Source organism: Pelophylax lessonae (genome assembly GCF_965119305.1).
Source record: "Pelophylax lessonae genome assembly, chromosome: 3".
Classification (NCBI taxonomy): domain Eukaryota; kingdom Metazoa; phylum Chordata; class Amphibia; order Anura; family Ranidae; genus Pelophylax; species Pelophylax lessonae.
The window spans coordinates 576,648,549-576,674,147 of record NC_138770.1 but is presented as its reverse complement, the minus strand read 5'-3'; the positions used below and the strand labels follow the sequence as shown (position 1 = coordinate 576,674,147).

General features: G+C 42.6%; 1 protein-coding gene across 1 annotated transcript in view; it reads right to left on the bottom strand.

Annotated features, from left to right (window-relative positions):
• Window positions 1-4,940: 4,940 nt before the first annotated feature.
• The window catches only part of B3GNT2 (UDP-GlcNAc:betaGal beta-1,3-N-acetylglucosaminyltransferase 2), a 64,226-nt gene continuing 43,567 nt past the window's right edge, over window positions 4,941-25,599 (bottom strand). Inside the window, exon 2 of the mRNA XM_082252355.1 lies at window positions 4,941-6,528. Coding sequence (XP_082108481.1) covers window positions 5,326-6,519 — 1,194 coding nt within the window. The 5' untranslated portion in view covers window positions 6,520-6,528 and the 3' untranslated portion in view covers window positions 4,941-5,325. The remainder of the gene's footprint in view (window positions 6,529-25,599) is intronic.

Below are 25,599 nucleotides of genomic sequence, written 5' to 3'. Positions count from 1 at the left end.
CCAGACATCCATATACTTGCTCAGTCATTAACTTGCCAAGTAGTAAAGAAAGGAACTGGAAAGTGCACCTCCAAAAACCAGTCAGCAATGGGGACTGCTCAATTTTTGCAAACAGGTTTATTTACAAGTGGTAACACACAACCTAAAAGATCGTGAATGCAAACCATGGATAGAAAGAAAAAACAAAAAATGGTGGTCCATGCAAAACTTGCCCATATACAGGACTAGATGAATTCATGCTCAGTTCAGGAGCCTGTATACTAATGCTTCTGCAGACATGAACAGTAACGGTTCCAAATGCAAGCACAGTCTATACCAGGCTTTAGGGATCTTTCCAGCTCTGGTCACATAAGACTAACCAAGTCTCCTTCATGTTGCAGAAATTACATGGTCTGACATTTTAGGACTTGGATACTGCGGTCTTTATTTAAATTAATGCATGCAGACATTATATAACAGTCTCTCAAATCAGCCATTTATAGCTTTTGACTATGGAGTAGACAGACATTGCTGGCTGAGAGTCGTCAGAAGAAAAGCTAACTGGACTGGTTAGAAAACGGTGTCCAATTACTATGGTTTGCCCCCTAATATGCAATGGCTGTATGCTAATGTAGCAGTACAAAAGGTGCGGTTATCTCAGCCCTGGTAGTCTGTACCTTGGTTCCTGAAGGAAATTTGTGGCGGTCAAGTTAGTAAAATAGGGATTGACAGACTATTTTGTTTTTCAAAAGGTAAATTACAAGGCTGCCATATTAACTGCTGACCTGTTGCCAAAAACTCCAATGATGTGTCACTTAGCGCAGTGGTCCTCAACCCTGGCTTACAGGGCCCACTAACGGGCCAGATTTGCAAGATAACTGAAATACATCCCAGGTGATATAATTTGCTGCTCAGTGATTGCAGTACTCTAGTCTGCATCTCCCCAAGGTAATACTTAAATCTGGCCTGTTAGTGGGCCCTGAGGACCGGATTTGAGGACCACTGACTTAGCGCACCAAGAAGTTCTAATGCTAGAGTCATGTGCATCATAAGTCCCAGTTCATTTAAAGCTGAACTTTGGGGTGAAACTGGAAAGCACTCCAACTACTGTACAACAATTATGTAAATAGAGAATGGGACAGACACATAATGCCAATACTTTGGACAGAATAGACCTCATAACACTCCAAATGGAATCTCTGAATATTCAAAAGTGTATAGTTATTATATGGAGACCTCACCCTTTCAGACTTGGCTCTTCTGAAAACTGTAATCCCATAAACTGGAAGCATAAATAGCTTTTGTGAAGTGTAAATCCCAGTAAAACTTCAGATTTTGGTGTAGAACAGAACAATTTTAATAGTTATTAAAACAGGTGATTAGGTTACACTGCTCACAACGTGGAAACAAAGTTTTATTACAGAGCTAAAATACTGAAAAAAGTCACTATTTTAACTCTTGGTAAACACAAGGGATATTGAACAATGGATGGCTTATATTGAACACATTAACATTAGTCTTCTGGGTACTGAGGCAAAGCGCTATTGCCCTCTACCTTCCTTCAAAAGCAGGTATACACATCACTAGGTTATATACTGATATGATTTGAAATCTCTCATTTTGACAGGTACAATTAAAAACAAGGCCACTGTTGAAGAAACTGGGTCACGTGATCATGCCACAAGTGTGAATTTTTTTACCCTTTTCCTACACTCCTTATGGAGCATGCACTTTGCAAACCAAGGTTCAAAGAAACCCTTCAATTTCACCCCCCCCCCCCCAAATATCTTCAAAAAAATATTCCTTAATGTATATGGTGCTGCATTTCAGATAATATATAGCAGTCTTCAACTCTGTACAAAGATGCTAGTTATGTTTTTAAAGCAGCATGTCGCACCCCATACAAAGAAAAGACACAAATGAACAACTCCTCTGATATAATCCAGCGTCATAAAGTGACTAGAACATGTCTAAACAAGAAAAAAAGGAACACATTGCAGATTTTCTTTACCAAGATACACATTTTTACACCAAAGAGTCTCTGCTCCAAACTCCATCTATTTCCAACTAACGAGTCTCAAACAAGTCCTTCCAGGTAACCTTCATGCTCACCTATGATAGAGTTAAAGTGATTGGAAAGAATAAAAGGTTATGCAATAAAAAAAAAAAAAAAAATGACAAACATGTTCTACTTTCCTGCTCTGTGTATTGGTTTTGCACAGAGCAACTCAGATTTCTCCTCTTCTTGGGTCCCCGTCGGTGCTCAGGTCCCCTCCCTCCTGCTCAATGCCCCCCATAGCAAGCTGCTTGCTGTGGGAGCACTTGTGTTTTTTCTCGCTCCTGAGCTGGCTCTCTGTGGCCATAAGATACAGAGCGTGGCTCCTGCCTCACTGGTTGTGATTGATCGCATTGAAAGAAGAATGTCAACGTGTCCAAAAGAATGGGGGGGGGGGGGGGGTCAGCGAGGAAAGAAATTAAGTTCTACTAAGAGGGAGCTGTTGGTATATTCATATGAAAAAAACAAAACAAAAGCCTAACCAAGCTCAACCTCAGGTATACACTCTGCATGTTGTATCCCTAGATCTGACACATGTATAGAAATATAGAAATCTGGTTTATTAAGCAAATCTATCTAGACAATACAAAGCCCACTATTTATCTCAAAAAGGCATAATTGGCAAATCCATAAATGGTTGTGTGTATTTTTAATAAATTGGCCAATTATACTTTTAGGTCGATAGTGAGATTTGTATTGTCTAGCTAGTTTTGCTTAATAAAGCAGATTTCTATATTTCTATACATACGTGTCAGATCACTGGGTCCTGTTACACTCATCTATGGATACAACATACAAAGTGTATAATTGAGGTTGAGCTCAGTTAGGCTTCTTTTTTCTGTGATTGACAGCATGGCTGCTGCATCTCAGCCAATCACTAGTGAGACACCTGGGAAATATTGTTCGGGTCTCAGGAACATTGCTGGAACAAGATCGGGCTTGGTTAAGTATTCGATGGGCTGATTGGGGAGCTGCACACTGAAGGTTTTTTTTAACCTTTATGTAAAGAATGCATGGAGGTAAAAAAAAACCTTCAGCCTTTACAACCACTTTAAGATAGAAAATCAAATCAGTGGGGAGAAGGAGTTGTGGTAACAGCACATGGGAAATGTTTGTCAAGAAGCAACATGCAGTTGCCGCATGGTATAAATTAGCTGGTAGATCGGAATATGAACAGAAAGGCACAAACCTTTTTCATTGATCGCCCCCCATGGGTGAAAAAAGGACCTGTGGTTTGAAGCCTTGGTCCATGGATTGTCATAACTCCATAGTTAACGGTCTGTTGCCATGGCAAGGCAAGAATGGTGTTGCCATTAGTGTTTTCTACACAGTTTATTTGAACAAAAAACACTAGCCAAATGTAGCTCAGGCATCAATGATACCTTGACACAGGGAGACACAACATTGTAAAGATGTTTGGGTAGATGGCTCCTCTAAACAGACTGCCATTCTCTGGCCATTTCAAAATGCTGGTTGCCTGCCTGTCATAACAGTGAAATATAAATATTCCACTGGTTGCTTTAATTTACTGCCTTCTTGAACAGCTGTTGACCTATTGATGTAAAGGTTGGTCACAAGAGATGCTTAAAACAAACCGTTCACACTCACAATGATAACCAGCAACCATAACAAGACTGTTAGAAAAAAAAATTGCTAGACTGTGACCAGTACCTACCAGCAAGCAAAAAGGACCCTTTTACTAACGAATGCATGCATATTTCTAAGAGTCCCTCTGATTATTTCATGGCAAGATAAACATGGCTGAGGAGAATATTACACCGAACATTACCTATCACACTCCTATTATTTTGGATACCATGGTACAACTGTCTGGATTTCATTTAGTAATTGATCTTTGAGAAAACCACTGATCATAATCAACTCCTTTCATATTAGAACTTTATTAGAACTTTTACCCCCCTAAGGGTAAGATCTACTGTCTGCAATCAAACATACAGGGTAGACAGAACAGTCAGCAATAAGGAGACTAAACACATATCAATTAAAGAGGTGTCTAAAATTTGACAAGATGGGATTTTCAAGTATACTTTTAGAACAAGAAACGAGATAAAGCTAGGAAAGTTGAGCATATACCAAAGAGAACACCTTATGTCTGCCAGTATCATACATTTTTTAAGTAAATATATGTAATACATTCCAATGAAATGCCTGTATCTAGGAGAATGCCAATTGCAAACAGACATTGGGCAGTTCAGTTGGGGCAAACTTTGTCCCAGTCAACACAACACACTACATTTCTTGGCACTTGAAAGAAGGGTTCCTATCTTTGCCTGACTATTCTGAATGCCCAGGTAAGGATAAGGAACCTGTTCTTCACAATGATGGTGGCTCCATACAGTGCTCTCTCACTTTTTGATATGCCAGTCTGCATATGTGGTATATTTGATAGAAAGCCCACATAGCTTAAAATATGTTGGTGTAAGAACAAAAGGGCGAGAGCTAGAACCTTGCAGCATTCAAGCCAAGATGGGCCTCCTTTGAAGCTGTCCACGTGATTCTGTTAAAAGGACAATTGATTATATTCTCAAACCCCATAGGAGGTGGGGAGTGCAAACAGCTCCTAAAGAAAGGAATAGGTTTCTAGAGACTCTTTGTACACCAAGAAGATAATTTGTATCTTTGTATGAATTGAATGGTCACTAACAATTTTATATTTTTTTTCATGGGCTTTGAGGATTGTTTGTTGGGCTATGCATCATTTATCTTTGTAAGGGTCATTTGTGGTCTAGATGTTATGATGCTTGTGTCCTCATTTCCCACCTGATCCCTATATGTACAGTATACTGCTTCCTTTTATAATTGGCTTGATAAAGATCACGGACTGCTCAAAACGGTCACCTAGCGACCTTGTATGCTGGGAAACAAAAAAAACACAAACTTTGTAATTCTACATATATCTATGGCTTGCACACTTCTCTTGCATGGAAAATTAGGCAACTTGACAAACTAGTGTTCCCATTTAAATTGAAGTACTATCCAAATAAATACAAATGTGTGCGTATTTAAAAGCTTCTGGAAATCCTGTCTATACATGTATTTTTTAAACTATACCTTAAGACTAATTGCGTCAGAAAAAAAAAAAAACCCTAACGAAAAACCATAAACATTAACATACTTCAGGCTAAGCAAAGACTCTGGTTACATAAAGCAGACAAAGTCTTTGGAAACAATTCTGTGTGACAAAGACATGTACTCCTAGCACAAGCTCCCACAACATTAACAGTGCAAAAATGAGAAATCCTTCGGCAAGGCCTAACGCCTGCACTCCTCTAACAGTTTAAACTAGAGTCTTGTAACTGTGTCCAAATCTTAATCATTTCTTGAGGCTTCCTGGGATGGACTAAAATTAAGTTAGAATAGGAGCAAATGTTATTCCTATGTTTCTCCTCTATATCAAACGTCTTGAACCCTTTGTGTTTCTCTGGAGCTAGCCCAAGTTTTTCAAGGCACATTCCAGTATATACATCATCTATAGGATAAAGGAGGACCCTAGACGTGGCATTGTATAGTCTTAACGCCAGATTGCCAGAGTAGAGGAAGCCTCCACCACCAGCATAGGGTGGGTAGGAGCCTTCATAAAGGCTCTCAGGAATGTAGTACTTCAGCTTCTTGTCCCTATGGGGTCCAGCATCTTTGATCACATCCCCGATAAATAAATCTTTGGCTTTTTCTGCCGATAAAGTCTTCAAGTAATCCAGGATCTGATGGGTATTTACAAAAACATCATCATCTCCTTTAAAAATGAACTGGACATCTGCGCAGGAATGGCTTACCCACTTCAGGAAGAGAACTTCTTTAAGAGTCAAGTTAAAGAAAGTATCCCTATAGTTCCAAAGGAGGATATCATTGTACATATCACTTTCATATTTAATCAGACCTGAAAGATCTGGATGATTGTCCTCCGTTGGAGTCTGTCCAAGAAGGAACACCCGTACAACAGTCATGTTGTTTAATTTTATCTCTTTCCCCCAAGATTCCCGTATGGCTTGTCTTCTATCAAACTGTGGCGTCAGGGACTTTATGGCCAGTAGCAAAAAGGGCTTATCTTTACACTTATCCGGCTGGTCCAAAACGAGGGAAGAATTCTTACATCTTAAATAAAAAAGGAAATCCTTAAATCGGTCTGGTAGGCTGTCAAAGTCTTTTATTTCAGATGGTATATTTGTGTCCATTTCACAGGAGTTCAGCAGACTTGCATTGAAAGCCACCATCTCTTCCACTGTAACATTGTTAAGCATGTTGAGTATTGGATTGTACAATCTGTCCAGCTTTTGCTGCTCCCTATTCCAATAAGCATTGCTTGCTGTATATTTCTTCCAGAACTGGCCACGTGGCAAGAGAACCTGTCCTTTTCCACTTTTGTCTTGGCTGTCGCTTTTTGAAACTTCGACAATGACATAGATAAAGAAGTTTACCATCATTAAGATCCCCACCAATTTTAATCTTCTCCTTCCAACACTCATTTCTCATACCTGCCAATAAAAAAGATAAATAGGTTAAAAATATATATACTTTTTTTTTTTTTTTTTTTTAAAAAAAAAGGACATTTTGTGGTGTCCATTTACAGATAGATGAAAATCTACAATGGTTGGGTTGTGACCGCTTCCATGAAAGGAAGAGGGAAATCTAAATATAGATCTAAAGGAGGAGCTCTAGTCCCCTATGTGAAAAATGTGAGCAACTAGAAAAACAAAATATAAAATTATATATATTTTTTTTTTTAACTTTAAAACAGCCACCACTCACCTGTCCCATGATCCAGCGACAGACTTTTTTTCCCCCTGTATTCTCTCCCCCCCCCCTCCAGCATCTTTACTATGGGCACCTGGCTGTGATAGCTTGTGGCTTCACAACCGGGTGTCCACTGCACATACGTGAGCAGCTCTGCACACTGTGAATGCTCTTTCAGTCCTGTCACGTGTCCCAGAAGCCTGCAGAAGGGAAAAAAAAGCAAAGGGGGGGGTTGAGGAGGAGAGCTTACGCTTCCGATTGCCTGGCGGTCGGTGCGGTAGTGAGAGCAGGTACCTGTCAAGTATCGGGTAACCCCCCCCCCTCCACCAACCCAAAGCTCCATTTTGCAAACAGGAGCAGAAGCCTTAAAGCAGAACTTTCCCTTTTGGGTGGAGTTCACATCAAAGTCTATAAAGCAAAAAACATTTCATGTTATCAGTAAGATAGACTACAAGGCTGTATCAGTAAAAGCCATTAAGAATCCATTTGAGTGCCAAGGGCTAAAAGGGCAAAAGAACACAGTCCTTTCAGATATAAATGCAGCTATGTATTACTAAAAAAAAAAAAAAAAAAAGAAGAGAAATACCACTGAATAAAGGGGAAATTCTGTTATGCAACAACCAACGACTGCATTTGACTAGACTAGTCACTATGAGTCAATGCTTACTGTAAGATACTGAATATTTTAATTTGTAATTAGCTATTAAAAGCTATAACTGACACAAGAATGACCGAAAGCACAATTGTGCAACTCCTAAAACAGGTGGAGAAAAAAAAAAAGAAGAAAAAGAAAAAGAAGAAGGAAGAGAGATTTTGTTCAATAATGATCTATAAACTCCTATATACTGACCATGGTCACTGAAGTTGAGAGGATATAGGGGGATACTTTTGGGACCCCCTGACTTTCACATCTCTACCTCAAAGTGATCCAGGATTTTATGGCTCTTAGTACAGATGTATAGAGGTTTCTAAAACACAATCTTTCGTCTGTCCGTATGGTTACTCGCATAAATCACTTGGTAGCCAAACATCGCTGAGCATCCCTTGTGGTTATGGGTCCCATAGTAAGTTGCATGGTCTGCTATGGCTTTACAGTAGTTTCACCACTGGAGAGCAATAAAACATTCTAATGTTAAAAAGGACAGCTTTACTACAAGTTGCCATTTAATAAACTTTTCCACCTCCCACACAATTGCAGCCCACCTAGAATAGTACGAAGGTTGGCTCCTCTTCATAATTCACATGTGAATTGTAGTCCCATTCATTTTTTAGGGGAAGCTGTGCTCATGGCTGTCCAGCAGTACCTGTACAACTTTCTCAGATGCACCCCCATCACTACCTTTCCAGCACTTTACCCATCTTTGTACAGAACAAGTCACTGCCCCCATTGGAGGCCTTCTGCACACTGGGAATCAAAAAACACTGCTTTTCGGGGCATTTCACCATTTGCGCATTCAGGAGAGGAACATTTTTAGCAGAAAGCATACCTAATTAGCCTGCATGCTAGGCAGGTTTAGCGCTTGACCATTAATTTCAATTGGCAAATTAAACTAATATTCTGACCAATGGGATGAACTATTCCCAAACAATTGACACGTCTTAACGTGTTTGCAAAATGCGGCTGTAGGCGTGTTTTTTTTTTTTTTTTAAAAACACGCTGCTCTTCTCCTGCCAGGAGAAAAGACATTTCGGAAGAGCTGGGTAAAAACTCAGTGAGCATGAGGCCGTAGTACACCTTTCTCATCCAAAATGGCCCTGGTGCCCACAGAGGACACATCGTTAAAGGAGAAGTTCACCTTCTGCAACATGTTATGTTATATGTTCCACCTGTATTTTGGGTGCAACATGTAACATGTTCCAGCAGCTGCAGTCTCTCCCCTCCCCAGTGACAAGGAGCAGGCACCTTCTGTCATGGTTTGAAAAGAACGTGGCCGTGCGGGTCATTCATTCATAGTGCTCCGTGAAATGGAAACTACAAGCACCATCAGCCTTTGCAGCTGTCGGCTTGTAGTTTCAATTAACTACCATGGTGCTATTGAGCTATGATCATTCAATCTCTATTCCTGTCAGTGTGTACCTGTCTTCCCATACCAGGTACGAGCAAACCTACACAGACAAATCTGCGTGTTTCCAGCAGATCACAGATAAAATGATATACAGGCTCCAAGTAAAAATAAATGCACGTAAAAATAAATGCACATTTTTATCTGCAAAACAATGTGCATTTTTTTTTTTTTTTTTAAAAAGGTAAATCCTTTAAAATCTACATACATCTTCTAGTGCCTCTCACTAATGAGAGCACGTGTTCAATGCTGAGGTTTTTAACCCGTTCCCACCCAGCCCTGGCTTCTTTTTACTAGGGTATGTATGCCCGGAGGGCGGGAAGGACTGGCAATCAGGTGACCACTGATGGGTGTCACAGTGGTCACATGATTGAGAGCAGGTCCCACTGGCTACTGATTAGTTTGGACCAAAAGTCATCTTGCTCAGACTCTAAAGGCCCGTACACACGATCCAAAAAAAATCGGAAGGAAAATTGTCTGACGAACGATCTGCTGATTTTCGGATTGTTAGTATAGTGCTTTCTACAGCCAATTACAAATTTTCGGACGACAAAAACTGGATGTGCAGGCTATAAAATTTTTATTGTACGTCGACACAACGTCCGATTTTCGTTTAATTAGTACAGTTTCCATCTGAAAAAAAATCATAAGAGCAAGACTAGAAATGTTCAGAAACGAAAGAACACATACAAAACAATTCAACACATGACATCACTTCTGAAGTTGAATTCGGTCGTACGGGAATTTTGGTATGAAAGTAACCTCTTCACTTTCGACATGAGACTAGCATGCAACAAAAAACGGACGACAGATCGTTCGATAATCTGATCGTGTGGCTTGATACGAGGCTTTAGATTGAAGAGCACAGGGAGCCCACTCTTCGCACAAGCATCGCCCGCCTAGTGATGTGGGCAATAAAGCCCGGGCCAATCTGATGCCCCTAGAAAGGGCCACCATTGCAGCAGCAGCTCCACTTTATTTACAGAGTGACCCGGTTGGCCGAGACCTGTTCCACTTCTGGCCTGGTTGCTAGGATTGCCTGGCGACTAGCAACCAGTGATGTCATGGTCTTGAGGAGGAAAGCGAGGCCGAGGCCCCAGCATTCAGAGCAGAGGAGAATCTTCCCTCCTCCTCCTCCACGCCTAGGGAGCTTCAGCCACTTCTCCTGCCTCACTGACAGGAGGGACTCATTCTCCCTCTGCACAACGTCTGGATTCCCCAACTCGGCCTTATCTCTTTTCTGACTGCAGTTTAACCACTTCCCGCCCGTCCTATAGCAGAATGATGGCCAGTAAGTGGTTAAGTTATCCTGACTGAGCGTCATATGACGTCCAGCAGGATAAGCCGTGGGGCGCACAGAGCAGCGATCGGTGGTGCGGTGTGTCACTGACACACCGCATCTCCGATCTTGGTAAAGAGCCTATGACGTAGGCTCTTTACCATGTGACCAGCTGTGTCCAATCCCAGCTGGTCACATAGTAAATAGGAAGTGCCGTTGATGGGCTGTCCTCAGTTCATGCCTGACAGGCGCGAGTAGAGGAGAGCCGATCAGCAGCTCTCCTGACGGGGGGGGGGTCTGTGCTGGGAATCAGAGGATTGATTACCAGTGCAGACCCTTGGGGGATGCCACTAGAGCCACCAGGGATGCCAATCCAGTTCCCTCCTCATCAGTGCTGCCCATCATTGCCATCCATCAGTGCCGCCCACCAGTGCCCATCATTGCTCATCAGTGCCGCCCCATCAGTGCAGGAAAAAACGTATTTACAAAAATGTTCTTTAAACTTTTCGGTCTTTTGTTTAGCAAAAAAGAAAAAAAATCTTGCAGTGATCAAATACCACCAAAAGAAAGCTCTATTTGTGGGAAATAAAAAAAAGGACATCAATTTGGTTTAGGTACAGTGTTGCATGATCACGCAATTGTCATTCAAAATGCAGCAGCGCTAAAAGCTGAAAATTGGCCTGGGCAGGAAGGGGGTAAAAGTGCCCTGTATTGGAGTGGTTAATATCCCCTCTCTTTATTCTTTATCAACTCCATCTCATTCCCGGATCCCTCCGTCTTCCTTCCTGTAAGTTGCATTCACTTACAGTCCTGCTACCCTTTGCTTCACTCCCCCTCCCTCTACACATCTCTTCTCCTTCCCAAGTACGGATACAGTCCTGCAGTAAATCAGCTGCGCGGTCATGCAACACTGTACCCAAATTACATTTTTTTTCAAACAAATAGAGCTTTCTTTTGGTGGTTTTCAATCACCACTGGGGTTTTTTATTTTTTGCTGAACAAAAAAAAAAAAAAAAAAAAAAAAAAAAAAAAAAAAAAAAAGTTTAGTTTGTTATAAAATTTTGGAAACCGGTAATTTTTCTCCTTCAGTGCCGGGTCACACTTGTGCGTTGCGGGAAGGCTGTGAATTTGCAGCCTGTTCCCGCATCGCAAACGCACATCTGGCAGTTCACACTGCCATATGCGATACGCTGGGGGTGTCAATGAAATGTTGACACCCCCAGTTTGATCGCATATCGCAGTGCGATCTGACAGTTCGCACAGGATCGGATCGCACAAGTGTGAACCACTGTGCGATCCGATCCTGATGCGGCTGAAAAAATGCCTCATGTGAGACTTTTGTGCGGGTGCAGTGCGAATTTAGCCATACAAAGTGTATGTAATGAAGGATGCATGTAATGAAGGAGCAGTGCGCTCCGATATTACATGCGATCGCCGCACATGCGGAAGTGTGAACCGGCACTCATTGATGTGTGCTGATGAGGTGGCACTGGTGGGCACTGATAAAGGCAGCACTCATGGGCAATGATGGGGCACTGGTAGGCACAGATGCCCCTCCCCTCTGCGGGACCGATGTCCCTCTGACAGCAGCCAGCGGCCAGCGATCGTTTATTTTTTTTTCTCCTCACACTGATAGTGTGAGAAAAAAAAAAAACAAAAACAGCACAGCTGATCGCCAGCTGCTGTTTACTTCACATGATCAGCGGTCATTGGCTGACAGCTGATCACGTGGTAAGGGGGCAGGACCGCCCCCTTACTCCAATCAGGCGAATCTAGAGGACTCCCTGATCACAGAGCGAGCTGGGCCGCTCTGCAGAGAGCGCGCAGGCCGCTTGTACACGGGAGGACATCAATGTACGCCCTTCCGGCAATTTAGGTCCGCGCTGTAGCCGTCATTCAGCTACAGCGTGGGCACAAGGTAGTTAAATTCTAATGTGCTAGTGTGCACTGCATACTAGCATTATAAAAAAGAAAGCCAGCAAACGGAGCTCCCTAGCGCTTCTATTTGTGCCCAGTCTTCAAACGCTTAGCTGATTAAATGGCCAGGCCATGGTGACATCACTCCCATGCATGCACACGGGAGTCACATCACAGCAGCCCACAGAGTGGACTGTAAATATGGAGCTGCGCATGCACAAGCTCAGATCACATTACCACTGACAGGCAAAGGGGGTGGATGAAGGAATCCCCCGCCAGGACATTGAATTCTAACAGCAGAACCCTGCGCTGTCAGAATACACTGATCAGGGGCTGCACTGAAACAAGTTGCATTCAGCAGGCTATACTGCCCACTGAATGTGGCAGGTTGGGGCAGTAAAGCCATGGCTTAACCGCCCGCTTCTCTCCCCCCCCCCCCCAAACACACACACATTACCCAATCACAAGTGTAAGCAAGGCCTTAGGACTATCTCACACAGGCAGGTAGGGAGAGGTAAATGCAAGTGGTTGAGCCATGGTTTTACCACCCTCAAACACCCAGCTGAATAGGCAATCTCTCAGGGCTGTACACATGGCAAAACTAATGGCAAGAGACCATGAATGGGCCTGGACCACAACTGCACTGCAGCCACAAGTAATGTACAGGGCTGCAGCACAGAGGGTCAGCATTTTTAGGATTAAAACACAGTGAGGAGGTGATTATGCCTCCTCACTGCCTCTCAAACACAAGCAATGATAGCTGAACATCTGAAAAAACTGTTAGAATTATTTGAGCCCCCCTTTCTCCCTCAGAACGCTCTAGAGCCCTTTAGTTCCATGTACACCTCAGAACGCTGCTCCCCTCCTTCATTCCACGGACATAGATGCCAATCACACTGACCCCACTGACACAGGGACATTTTTTCCTTTTGGTGACACCACCGACATTTTTTCCTTTTGGTGACACCACTGACACACGGACATTTTTATTTGCCACGGATCACCCCATACTGTGTTTGTGCACTGATTTTAAACTCCTTTCACTGTGGTGTACCATAGCGATTGCTATTTCAGCACGTCATATACATTACACCACAACTAGCCCCATCCCCTCTTTCACCCAGTGGGGAAGGGTTTGGGGGCAGTTTGCCATCTTTGCCAGGGCACTGAATGACCTTGTCCCAGCAATGGTCAGGAGCAGTGAATGAATTAGAGCATGTGTCTTGTGGGGCATGAGCTGGCAGCATAGGAGGAGGTCACACCCTTAGATCTCAGCCAGGGTTCATTCTGTTACCTTTAGTCCTGCACTAGTTTGGTGGGGGGGGGGGGGGGGGTGACATCCTGAGCTTTGGAGGGGTTCAGACCCTTCGATCTCAGGGGTTCATGTTAGGACTTGTAGGCCTTCACTTTTGGGACTGTGGCTCCCCCAAAAGTGAAGAACTACAGGTCCTAGTATGAACCCCTCAGCTCAGCATGCGTCACCCCTGCCCCCTCCCCCCCCCCCAACTAGTGAAGGACTACAGATTAAGACATTAACCCAGGAGATCCAAGGGGTCACATCCTTGGATCTCAGCGGTTCATACTGGGACTTGTAGTCCTTAGGGATGTGACCCCACATAAGGAGAAGGACTACAGGTCCCAACATGATCCTCGCAGAGCTCAGGATGTGTCACACACATGCCCGCTACGCCCAACTAGTGGACTACAGGTCCCACAGTCCCAGCTTAAAACCCCTCAGCTGAGGATGTGTCCACCTGGCCCTTCAATTCAATGGTTCAATGGGCCACTTGACTGGACTTGCCCCCCAGGCCTAAGGCTGCCAGCCCTCCCCTGCCCCGTCTCCACACACCTGTCAAAATAGGATCTGCACCTCCTGCTGCTGAAGGCCGTGGGAGAGGAGGGGCTCTCCCTATATACGACTCTCCCTGCAGCAGCTGAAAGCTGGCGGGAGGGAGGAGGAGGAAGAGGAGAAGACTGCTTTAAGCTGCTGCAAGGAGAGCCAAATAAGATCAGTTCCTCTAACTGCCCCTCTGCCACACAAATAACCCCCTCCTGTCCAGGACCCCTTGCTGAACTGATGGAGCCCAGTCCAATACAGCAGGCCCAGTGGTACCCCCTAATCGACAGCCCTGAAATCAGGTATAGTAAAAAATAAACATAAAACAAAAAGGATTGAATGTACAATTCACCAAACACCAATAATAGGACTTTATCAGCTTCAAATCAGTGAGAGGACCAAGCTAGGCCAGGGCAGGGCACAATGTGAAACATGCAAGGAATTCATGACATCAGTACAAGATCAGTTTGTTTTAAGTCAGAACACAGCAAGAAAGAGCTAGCACAATGTCATGAAAACAATGCAAGGAGCAAACTAACCAATGCAGCACATAATCACGATCCAAGACCCCTTTCTCACACACATACATATGCATACTAATTAAGAAAGGAGCCAATTAACCTACAAGCATGGTCTTTGAAGTGTGGGAGGAAACCCATGCAGATAATGTCCTGGTTGGGACTCGCACTGAGGACCCTAGCTGGTGCTAACCAATGCTGAACAACTTTGCAGTGTTTATAGTACAACCAATTCAAATCCTGCCTCAACCAGAATCTAAAGAAAACAAGTACTAAGAGAAATATGAAGGCTACCACAGAGAACCCTTCTAAAAATGAAAAATTGCATGGCTCTTATGCAGACATATTACCAATCAAGATCAAGTATATAGAGGTCCAAGGAGGTTGTCACCTTGCCACTGCAGCAGATAACTGAACACCCATCTAAACACCAAAGCATGAAAATGAATGGTATTTCAGCCTATCGGTCCATAGATTTGGCTGCATTCGTTTTTCCACACCTCATCCACCCCCCCCCCTTTTTTTTAGTCCTGCTATTACCACACTTTGCATTGCTAGACTCACAACCACGTTGGAGCAGCATGGTCACCCTAGGAAAGGTGTTGGCATTACATAACCCCCAGTCTTCTTCACCACCTGATCAGGGAATGCTTTTCATTTCAGAAAATGCAAAGCATTCAGATTTGTGATCGTGCCGATCAACTGACCTCCTGCGCTCCTAATGCAGCAGGGCAGCTGTGCCCGGCACGGGACTCGGAAAAAAGTGGCAGTCATTGGAGTAGCAAAGTCTGCTTGGAGTGATTTCCAGCTTCCAAGCTGGACCAATGTAGCTGCATAAAATATCCATACCTGGAAGTACTCTAAATATTCCTCAGAAAAAGGAAAATTAAATTTTTTTTTTTTTTTTTAAAAATACAGAAAAATACTGTCACTGCTGCTCATATGCCTACATCATTTTTATCTTGTGCAGCAAATTCAAAAAAAAAAAAAAAAAAAAAAAAAAAAAAAAAAAAAAAAAAAAAAAAGGGAAGAAGAGAGTTACTAAACATTTACAAAAATGATAAAATGATCTGCCATTGTGTAAGAGGGAAGGAAGAGAAAAAAAAAATAGATTAATGGGTGATGGCCCGTTTCAATGTAACCCTAATACTTGCCTGTGCTTAGCAAAGCAACAGCTTCACTCCCTCCCTTCCCAGCAGTTGATGTTCTTTCCCCTCCACACCCCCAACTGCTCCATGGGATAGTAGGCAGTAAGTTTCTTAAATAACACATAATAAAAACCCAAGACTCAATAATATGGATTAAATTGGCCGCGGCCGATTATTATTGGTTTAAATAAATAGTAATAATTTAAATAACTTCTTAAAAAACATTTAAAACAGCCTAGCCATTACAGCTCAGGCTATATCAATAAAAATAAGCAGATTAATTTCATTAAAACCCCTCTCAGAAAACTTCAAACACCACTTGTCCCCCTTTGCATAGTTACAAAGGTGACTTACCACATAACAGCCGCGACATAAGGGGAGGGGGGGTTGGGGGAACGCACAGCTTGCTGTCCTCTGAGGCGAATGAGCCCCTTGAGGACCGTACACACCTTATATAGGCTCTACCTAAACTTCTAGAATTCTCTAGCAGAGAGGATGTGTCTACTACAGGTGAACCTATCACCTGTCAGTACACACTGGTCCCACCTCTTTCAGGCTATCCCTAGGCAGAATCCTGCTTCAAAAACTGAGGGAAAAAACTGAGGGAAAAAACTGAGGGAAAAAACTGAGGGAAAAAACTGAGGGAAAAAACTGAGGGAAAAAACTGAGGGAAAAAACTGAGGGAAAAAACTGAGGGAAAAAACTGAGGGAAAAAACTGAGGGAAAAAACTGAGGGAAAAAACTGAGGGAAAAAACTGAGGGAAAAAACTGAGGGAAAAAACTGAGGGAAAAAACTGAGGGAAAAAACTGACTAGGAAATGTACCCCTATTGTCCCGCCACTTATCCCATGAGGAAAAAGGGGCATATAAAATGCCCTTTCCTTTCATTCCTATCCAAAATGGCCTGTTCAGCTATTCTCTATGTTCATTTTCAGCATGCATAACAGATAGAGATCTCAGCTATTGTATTGGAGGATTTATAATTATAACATGCATATCTCAAGGAAATTGGCGTTCTAGGATTTGTGATACCTTTCGCTATACTTCTAACCGTAGCAGTCTCTTCCTGAAGAAGCAGGCATTGTCGCGTGAAACGAGTAAAAAGACATCAACCTGCTGGAGCCCCCAAGCAATTATCATATTCAGGGCAATTCTATTCATAAAGTGTTCTATTGTATGCTGTAACATGATTGTGTGCATTTTGTAGCATGCCAAAATGTATTTTATCCCCATTTTCTCCCGGTGTTTTATTAAAGATCAACCATTTTATGTGAAATGGTTTAATAAAATGTTCAACTTTTAAATTCATTTTTTGGAGTGGTACCTGTAAAATCCTACTTGGCTCTTTACATTAGGGGTTTTTCGTTGTAAATGTTACACAAAGGTTTACGTAAAAAACAAATAGTCTGGTGACCGGGTATTTTGGCCTACAAATCCTCACCACTACTGATATTACAGTACTGGGGTATTCCATCCAGGCCAATTCTTGTACTACCAGCGGAAGGTTGAGGCAACACATTATGACCGTAAAGTTTTCCGTATTCTGTAATTTCAGTACCTCAGCACACTAAGTAGGCTTTTCATTATAACTAATGAGTAAACCAGAGAAATCAGAGGTCGGTTACAACAATGCCACCTGGATGAAGGCCTTACATTGGAGGAACTGTGGAGAAGACAGAGGAAGACTATCCATACCAAAAAAAAGGACCTACACTTAGCTTTGCATGAATGTCCAAGATGCTAAAATAACTCACTCGAAAGAGCCGACAATGTAGCGGACTTATACAGGGACCTTGAAGTCACCCACTTCCACTACTCTAGCCATTAGGGGCAGAGGAGAGCGTTCCCTCCAGCCAGTTGCTAACTTACAAGGGGACTGAGATTAATGGTCATCTGACCACTCAAAATAATAATAATAGAAGGCATTTACAATGAGATGTCTTACAAACTAAGCAGAATAAATCATTGGGAGGCAAAGCTTAACCACTTGCCGACCGCCGCCCGACTATATACGGCGGCGGTCAGCCCCTTCCAGGCAAAGTGACGTACCGGTACGTCACTAGCCTGGGAGCCAATAGGGGGCGAGCGCGCCGCCGGAGGTGCGCTGCCACCCCTTCTCTAGGAAGCCCGTGCGTGTGACCGGCGGACCCGATGTCCGCCGGTCACTCGCGATCGTCGGCTGTGAAGGGAGAAAGGCAGGCGGCTAATGTAAACAAAGCCGCCTGTCATTCTCCCCTGTGTAAAAGCACAGATCACTCGGTCCTGCTATGTAGGATCGTTGATCTGTGCTGTTACACACACAGCCACATCCAATGACAGTTAGAAACACGCCCCTAGGGACACACTTAACCCCTCCCTCTCCAATAAAGTTAACCCCTTCCTTCCCAGTGTCATTTTTACAGTAACAGTGCATATGTATAGCACTGATTACTGTAGTAATGACACTGGTACCCCCAAAAGTGTCAAAAATGTCAGTCAAGGGTCCGATCTGTCCGCCGCAATATCGTAGTCCCACAAAAAAAAAAAAAAAAAAAAAAAAAAAAAATCGCAGATCGCCATTACTCGTTAAAAAAAAAAAAAAAAAAAAAAAGACAAAAATCTTTCCCTTAGTTAGTAAACGCAAAAACTTTTGTGCAAACCAATCAAAATACGCTTATTGCAATTTTTTTTACCAAACATGGGTAGCAGAAAACAAATTGGCCAAAAATTTTAAAAAAAATTTTGATTTTTACATTTTTTTTGGGGGGAACTTCATAAGAAAATGTGAAAAATATTGTTATTTTTGCAAAATTGTCGCTCTTTTTTTGATTATAGTACATGATTAAAAAAAAAAAAAAAACGCACAGGTGATCAAATACCACCAAAAGAAAACTGTTTGTGGGAAAAAAAGGACGTCAAATTCGTTTAGATACAGTGTCGCATGACCGCGCAATTGTCCGTTAAAGTCACACAGTGCCAAATCGCAAAATACCCCCTGGTCAGGAAGGGGGTAAAATCTTTCGGGGCTTAAGTGGTTAAAAATTGGGTTATTTTAGCTTTTGCTTCTACTTTATTGCTGGTTTATCTGCTGGTAAAACAAAGATTAAGGAATATAACTGTGCTGGGTTGAAGTTTCCTTCAACAGTTACCAAGACTGTAAAGCAGGTTTTGTACTTGGCCATGGCTGCAATTTTCTGGCCTAAACAGATACCGCTTATACAACTTCATGAGCAAAAACAGGCACTTGACACAGACAGGCACAGATATGCTGACTGGCTAGAACAGCCTTTTTTTAACTGCGGTTCCCCCAGAGATTGCTAGGGGGCTCCCTGAGCTATGGCCAATTGACTGAACAAATGACGGTCTGGTTACTGCGTAGTTTCAGGTTTAGTGCCAGCAGCAGCAGGGCCAGTGGTATGACAATGATCTTTTTGGTTTTCAGTAAGAGTGCCATTGTCACCACCACTGTACACATTGCACATTCTCCTCACCAATCACCAGTATAAGGGACATTCTTCCCATTGTCTTCCAATAAATTGATTTTAGCAAGGGCTCCACAAGATCCATTTTTTTCCCTCTAGGGCAGGTTGTCAAACTCATATTTCTTTGCGGGCTGCATCAGCGTTATGGTTGCCCTCAAAGGACCAGTTGCATTTGTAAACTTAGGGTGGATGAAAATCAACGATTATATATTTTTTTAAGATAATAAAAAGCTTTTGGAGTACAAATCTATCTTAAAAGATAGTTTTCCATTTAGGATACATTAATACATTTTGTTTATTCAGCATGAAATTGAGCTTAGTTATGTAGCATGAGGCTGTATACTCTGATATTTAAATTTTTTGGGTAAACTCCTTGAAAGACTCCAAGCTCTGCAAGCTAACGAAGATAACATGCACTGCATTGATGCATTCACACAATTTCACAGTAACCATGAGATAAAACAAAGTTCAGAAATATTCCTTTAGAGCCCATTCAGACTAGCGCGACTTGTCAGGCGACCAAGTCGCCCCTCGAAGTCGGATTGCGCTAGTCTGAATGGGCTGTTATCCCATTGTTTTGCAAATCTATGTACACTACAAACTGTATGATTCAATCCACTCTGACATCGCTCTTTTACTAACCTCACAGCTTTTTAATATAAATAGGAAACCTTCATTTTGTTTGCAAATATTAAAGATTCTAACTTGCAGCAAGAGTGAGTCCTTACATTTAAAGAGCACCAGTCGTCATTTCAGATCCATTATGGCAGTGCCCGTTAGCAGGCATCCACTCACCTGCTGCCTCCACGTCCCTCACCTTGTGTCACTGCCGCATCACCAGCCATCCAAATGAAGTGAATGGGACCATTGGTGAGTAAACAGCAGGTCAGAGGAGGAGCCACTGCGGGACAGATGACCGTTGCCATTTAAAAATTATGACTGAAATCGAGTGGATTTAAATCAAGCCTTTTTACTAGTGATTTAAATCAGGTTTTAAATCGTGATTTAAATTGATTTGATTTAAATCAAATCCACCCTGGTAGGACTATATAGAATGTATCTACTATTGAGCATATAAATAATTGCCTCTGCATTTGATTATTGCGGTTTTAGTAAAAACTTAATGGAGAAATACAGCCAAAGCTCATTGTAGGTCACGAGTGCAGTTTGTTCTGCACTTTTGTAACCTATTTTCAGCAGTTGGCTGACGTTGGATTCCAGTCCAGGCTGGGGTAGGAATACGATGATATGGTTGAGATACGCCCACAACCCTGAACTGGTCAAAGGCTCTCAACGAGCCGCTGAGAGCCTGAGCCAGCCGCTCCCACCCCCTCCACAAGCTGCGGAGAGACTGAAACAGCCGCTCCCACCCCATCCACATCCCAGCACTCCAGTGAGCGTGCGACTAAAAGTCACCAGCTTTCTGCTCATGGAGCTCAAAGAACCAAGCGAATAGCGGTGTTCGATTCTCAGTCTCCGAGCCGGCGGGGGACTGATACAGCATTGAAACAATGCTGCATTCACCTAGGCAAATAGGATTCTTGGAAAAAATAAAAAATCCTGAACTTCTCTCAAGATTCAACCACTGGACCTCCAGAAGATTTACCCCCCTTCATGACCAGGCCATTTTTGCGATACGGCACAGAGTTAGTTTAACGGGAAGAAGAAGAAAGAAGAAGAAGGAAGAAGGGTATGGATCGGTGCCCCTGTTTAGTTTAAACAAAGGACCCATGCCTTATGTACTGACAGAATGGAAATCTGCTTTGGTACACAGGAAGAACAGTAGTCTGCCTATGTAAACAAGGCATCGGCGGGTGCTGGCGAACAGAGTCCGCAGTACCCACCAATCAGCTCCCACTGTGTCCAATTAAAGCTGCAGTGCCCCAGAACTGGAAGTGCAGGTTCACATACTAGGTACATTATTCTGCGCAGTAGAGCCACCATATATGCAAGTTATATGGTCGGCAAGCGGGTAAGGGCAGGGGCAGACCAGCAGAGTTCACTCAGACTTCTGTACCAGATGAAGAAAGTCTGAAAAGGAGTGTTCCACACAGCTGGTATCATCCGCAAGTAACTTTATTGGAGACTGTGCAGACAGAATATGGTTCTGCCATGGTATTTGGTCTGAGCAGTCTCAGATAGTCTTTGTGGAAGAAATCAGCAGTGTGCAACCCTCCTTTTCAACTTACATAGAATTGTATTCAAATAATTTTAAGCCAGTACAGAAGTGGTTAAGGTGGTGGTAGGGGGGAGCAGTACAACTATGGGTCCTATCACAAAGGCTTTCCGGCCGGCAGACTCCGTTTTGCTCAGCGGGGATCGATCCGCTGATCCCAGCTGAGCAGGCAGATGACAGCTTCGTCTCCACTTACTTTGTAGAGCCAGACCTGTCAGATCCTCTATGGGAGATCGGATTAGAACGGACCGCCTGTCCGTTTTCATCCGATCCTCTAGACGGATGGAAAATAGAGTTTCCACCCGTCTGGATTTCACGAACAAGATCGAATCGGGTAGCAGCGGGTGTCAGCTTAGAGGTCACCACTGATATCCGCTGCTCCATAGGGGTGCATGGAGCATCCGATGAGGTCTGCCTGAAAAAAAAAAAAAAACTGACAGGCGGACCTGATCGGAAAGCCCGTGTGAAAGGACACTTTGACCCAACCCATTTTTGCCATCCTCTGACGGGAAATGTAACTAGATCTTCTACATCTTCTTTGGCTATAGCAGCCAGTAAAACTTCCAGCTTTTTAGCAGAAGTGATTTGGACAGCTATAAAGCATGCTGTAACATGCTGACCCCCCACCTATGTCCCAGGCTTAGCAATCCCTCCAGGGTGGCCAGAACCATCATGGCAGGTGCCAGGAAGGAGACGGGGAAGATCAATGAATATCCTTTCACTGATCTCCTCTGAAGTATGAACCAGGAAGAGCTCAAATCTGAGCATTTTGGAGGTTCCACAGGTGTCAAACCCCAGGTGCTCTAGGGTTTGGAAGAAGCTGATCAAGTACAGCCTGTTCTCCATTAGCGTCAACAGTGTGCAGAGGTGAAAGACCTAAAAGGCTCCTTATGCCTCTTTAAAGGCAGCCTGTTACAAGGGGTATGTCCAGAGCAGGTAACAGCAGTAAAATTCAAATAAAATAAGTGTTTTTTTTTTTGTTTTGTTAGGTACTAATTGACCTAATTAGGTATGAATTAATTGAAGGTTAGCATATGGGTGCATCAAGAGAATAAAGGCCAACACCTGTACCCAATATTCCAGTTTAACGCTGCAGACATATTGGCTTTAAATGCCTCTGAGTAACTCCAATGGTGCAATATTTCAACTAGAATTTTCCAGAGTTTCCAAATGCAGTGCTCACTACATAGCTAATGACACCATCACAGTCCTTATAAGGTTTGTTTCCCTTAAGAAAAAAAAAAAAAAAAAAAAAAAAAAAAACACTTGAATTTCTATAAGAGAGTTTTACAGTAGTTTTGTGGGAGGGAGTGGGGAGAAAAAAAAATTCTGCAGGTTCGGCTGCATGAACAGAGTGGAATAGACATTAAATCTGGAGGAAGGCCAGAGTAAAAACTTTCCATGATAAATGAGATCAGGTAATGGAAGCGTGTACAGGTCATGCAGTGAGAGTCAGAGTTTTGACAGGGCTATTTACAAGCAGGTGGTATCCAAATCACTGATTCTAATCAGTTATGGTAACTCCCTTTAACCACAATTTAGCAGCTTGCAAAGTCTAGTTTTATTTTGCCTTAGCATGCCACCATTAGGTTATATGAACACGTTTATTAGGTTTCCAAAATGGAACTTACATAAAAACAAAATGGCCCATAAAAAGGATGTCCTCAATAGCTCAATACAACATTAAAATACACCTATAGGAGCAGTTTTTCCTGCCAAATGTTTTGTATTTGGGTCTATCAAACCTGAGATTTAGCCATCCCTGCCACGCAACACACCAGCCTGGTGACCCAACATTTCTCTACTGTACTTCTACAACGTAGCTAGGTCACCTTCTTGCCCAAAACCTGTGATTGGACAACAAAGAAGCAATACAGCTAGGCCACCTCCCTGTCCCAAACTGGTGAATGACTAATAAAGAAACACCACTGTGTCACATCCCTGCCCCAACATGTGTGGGTAATAGAGAAGCAACATAGAAGGTCCCCTTGCTGCGCAAGCTTGTGACTGGACAATGACGGAGCAGCAACAAAACGGCTTTCTGTACCAGTTAGTATTTTCCTTGTTGGCATATATAAATGGAGGACACCTGAATCAGCCATAGCACTGCCTCTTCTCTCTGGATATTTCTATCATTTGCATTTTAAAAGGATTTTTAAATAAATACAAAAACTAAGCGGTGATTGAGTACCACCAAAAGAAAGCCTATAAAAAAAAAAAAAAAATTAAGTAAGAATTTGAGTACAGCGTTGCATGATTGAGCAATTGCCAAAGTGCAACAGCGCTTAAGGCTGAAAATTGGCCTGGGTAGGAAGGGGTGAAAGTGCCCAGTATTGAAGTGGTTAATAGAACTTCAACCTAAATGAAAACACAACCAGCAATAAAAAAGGAGCTTCTATGTTTGCTATAAAGTTAATTACAAAAACGAATTCTGTATTTAATCTTTATGGTTCCTGGATCTGGGAAAGCTGATAACATTCAAATCAGCGGTCCTATTACTTCCCTAACCCGATAGCGTAACGTACCTATTTATTACGGAAGTGCACAGAATAATTTTAACACGAGCTTTAGCTACAAAGGAGACTCCTATCTCAGATGTTTGCACATGCTACATATGGCTGCTATTTACATGGCTTTACCGGAGGAGCCAAGGTTTGTGTCTCCCTCTAAAAAGGCAAAGTTCACTTTTGTAAAAAAAAAAAAAAAAAAAAAAAAAAAAAAAAATTCACATCTTTTTGCATGTAAAAAGCCTGTAAAAGCATTACACCTGCAATCTTTGGTGTCTCCTGCAGTCAGTGTAGCCATCTGCCCATACCTCATATGGACAGGCAGATGCAGTTACTGAATAGCAGGAAAAATAACTACTAGAGCTCTTCCCACACCCTGGTTGTTAATTGAGAACTACAAGCCATAGGCTGCAACAGTTGATGGTAGTTGTAGTTTTCTTACTCACAGAATGACGCAGCTGGGAGGGAGAAGCTCCACACGGCCATGCTTTTTAAAAACTGACAGCAAGTGCTGGGAGAAGATCCCCTGCCAACTGTAAAATGGGGGCTAAATTCTTGATGCTCTACAATTGCCCATGTTTGCTAGGGAAGCAGTGACAATGGCATTATTTCAGATATCAATAGAAAAACATTCAGAGCAGATACACAAAATAAAAATAGAAATGCCAGCTACACACTAAAAGGACAAAAACACAACCCTTCAATAACATAAAACAGAATTCAGTGCAGCGCAAAAAAAATCCAATCAATAAAATAACTTTATATAATATAGTATGTTGTGGAGCTGAAGATGTCAGCCACAGTGGGAAAAGCGCTCTCCCACATCATGGGGATAGATCTTCCATCGATCAAGCCACAATAGTAATACCAATAGCTCCGGATTGCAGGTATATGCAAATTAAAAAAAAAAAAAAAAAAAAAAAGATCTAGTGCTCTCTGCATGAAACACTATTTAGGAAGATAAAAACTCACTTACAATTACAAAATTGAGTACTTAAGTAAGCCAAGTGTGTTTTTACACATGTAGTGGTAAACAGACAGTCAAGCTATAAAGATGGCTGTGGGTGATGTCCTACATAGCTCCTCCACCCCCATACAAGTTACGCCCATAGGCAGGACTTCATCAGCGGGATTGGAGCCATGTAGGAGTGGTTTTGGAGTGATTGATCCTCCAAAACAAAACCTGACAATAGAGGTCCAGCACGTCTGACGTCACATCCGGTTTGCGGTAATTACAGTGTGGAACGTGGAAGGAAGGAACAGCCTCCTAGCGATCAGCTTAGCGGCTCCCTTGCCCGTCATTTACATTGCCTGTGTGACACCAGAAAATGTGAGTTGTTTTCTTCGGTTTATTTTTATTCAATAAATACATACTGCACCATGAGTTTTTCCTCCCTGTTATTTTCTGAGCCACTTGGAATCTGAGCCACTCACACAGGAGTTTTGAGCAATCCATTTAGAGGAAAAATTACCCCTGAATCTTCACCTAGAAGGGGGGGTGTTGCTGAAAGACCTTTAAAAAGTTCTACCTGCACCATAGGTCTTTTGAGGCCTGGGTGCATCTGGCAAGTGACCTCAGCTCACTGGGTGAAGGATCAGACACCCATTGCGTAACTTTGGCACCCCAGTAACAGAAGAAGCACGTTAAGAAAAAAACGCACAAGAAATTATCATGTGTTTTTTTGGGGAATATTCACAATATATTTTTTATGGACTTTTGGCAATTTTACATTTGTGTAATTTTTATATGGTGTGTCACTTTTTGATCTGTTATATCTATATTGCATGAAGCATATTTATCCATTGTAGCACACTTATTCACTACACGTGGATTGTGTAGGATATAGAGCACCAGCACTTTACTTCTACATTATATCTTTACATTTGTTTATAATTTGCACCAGCA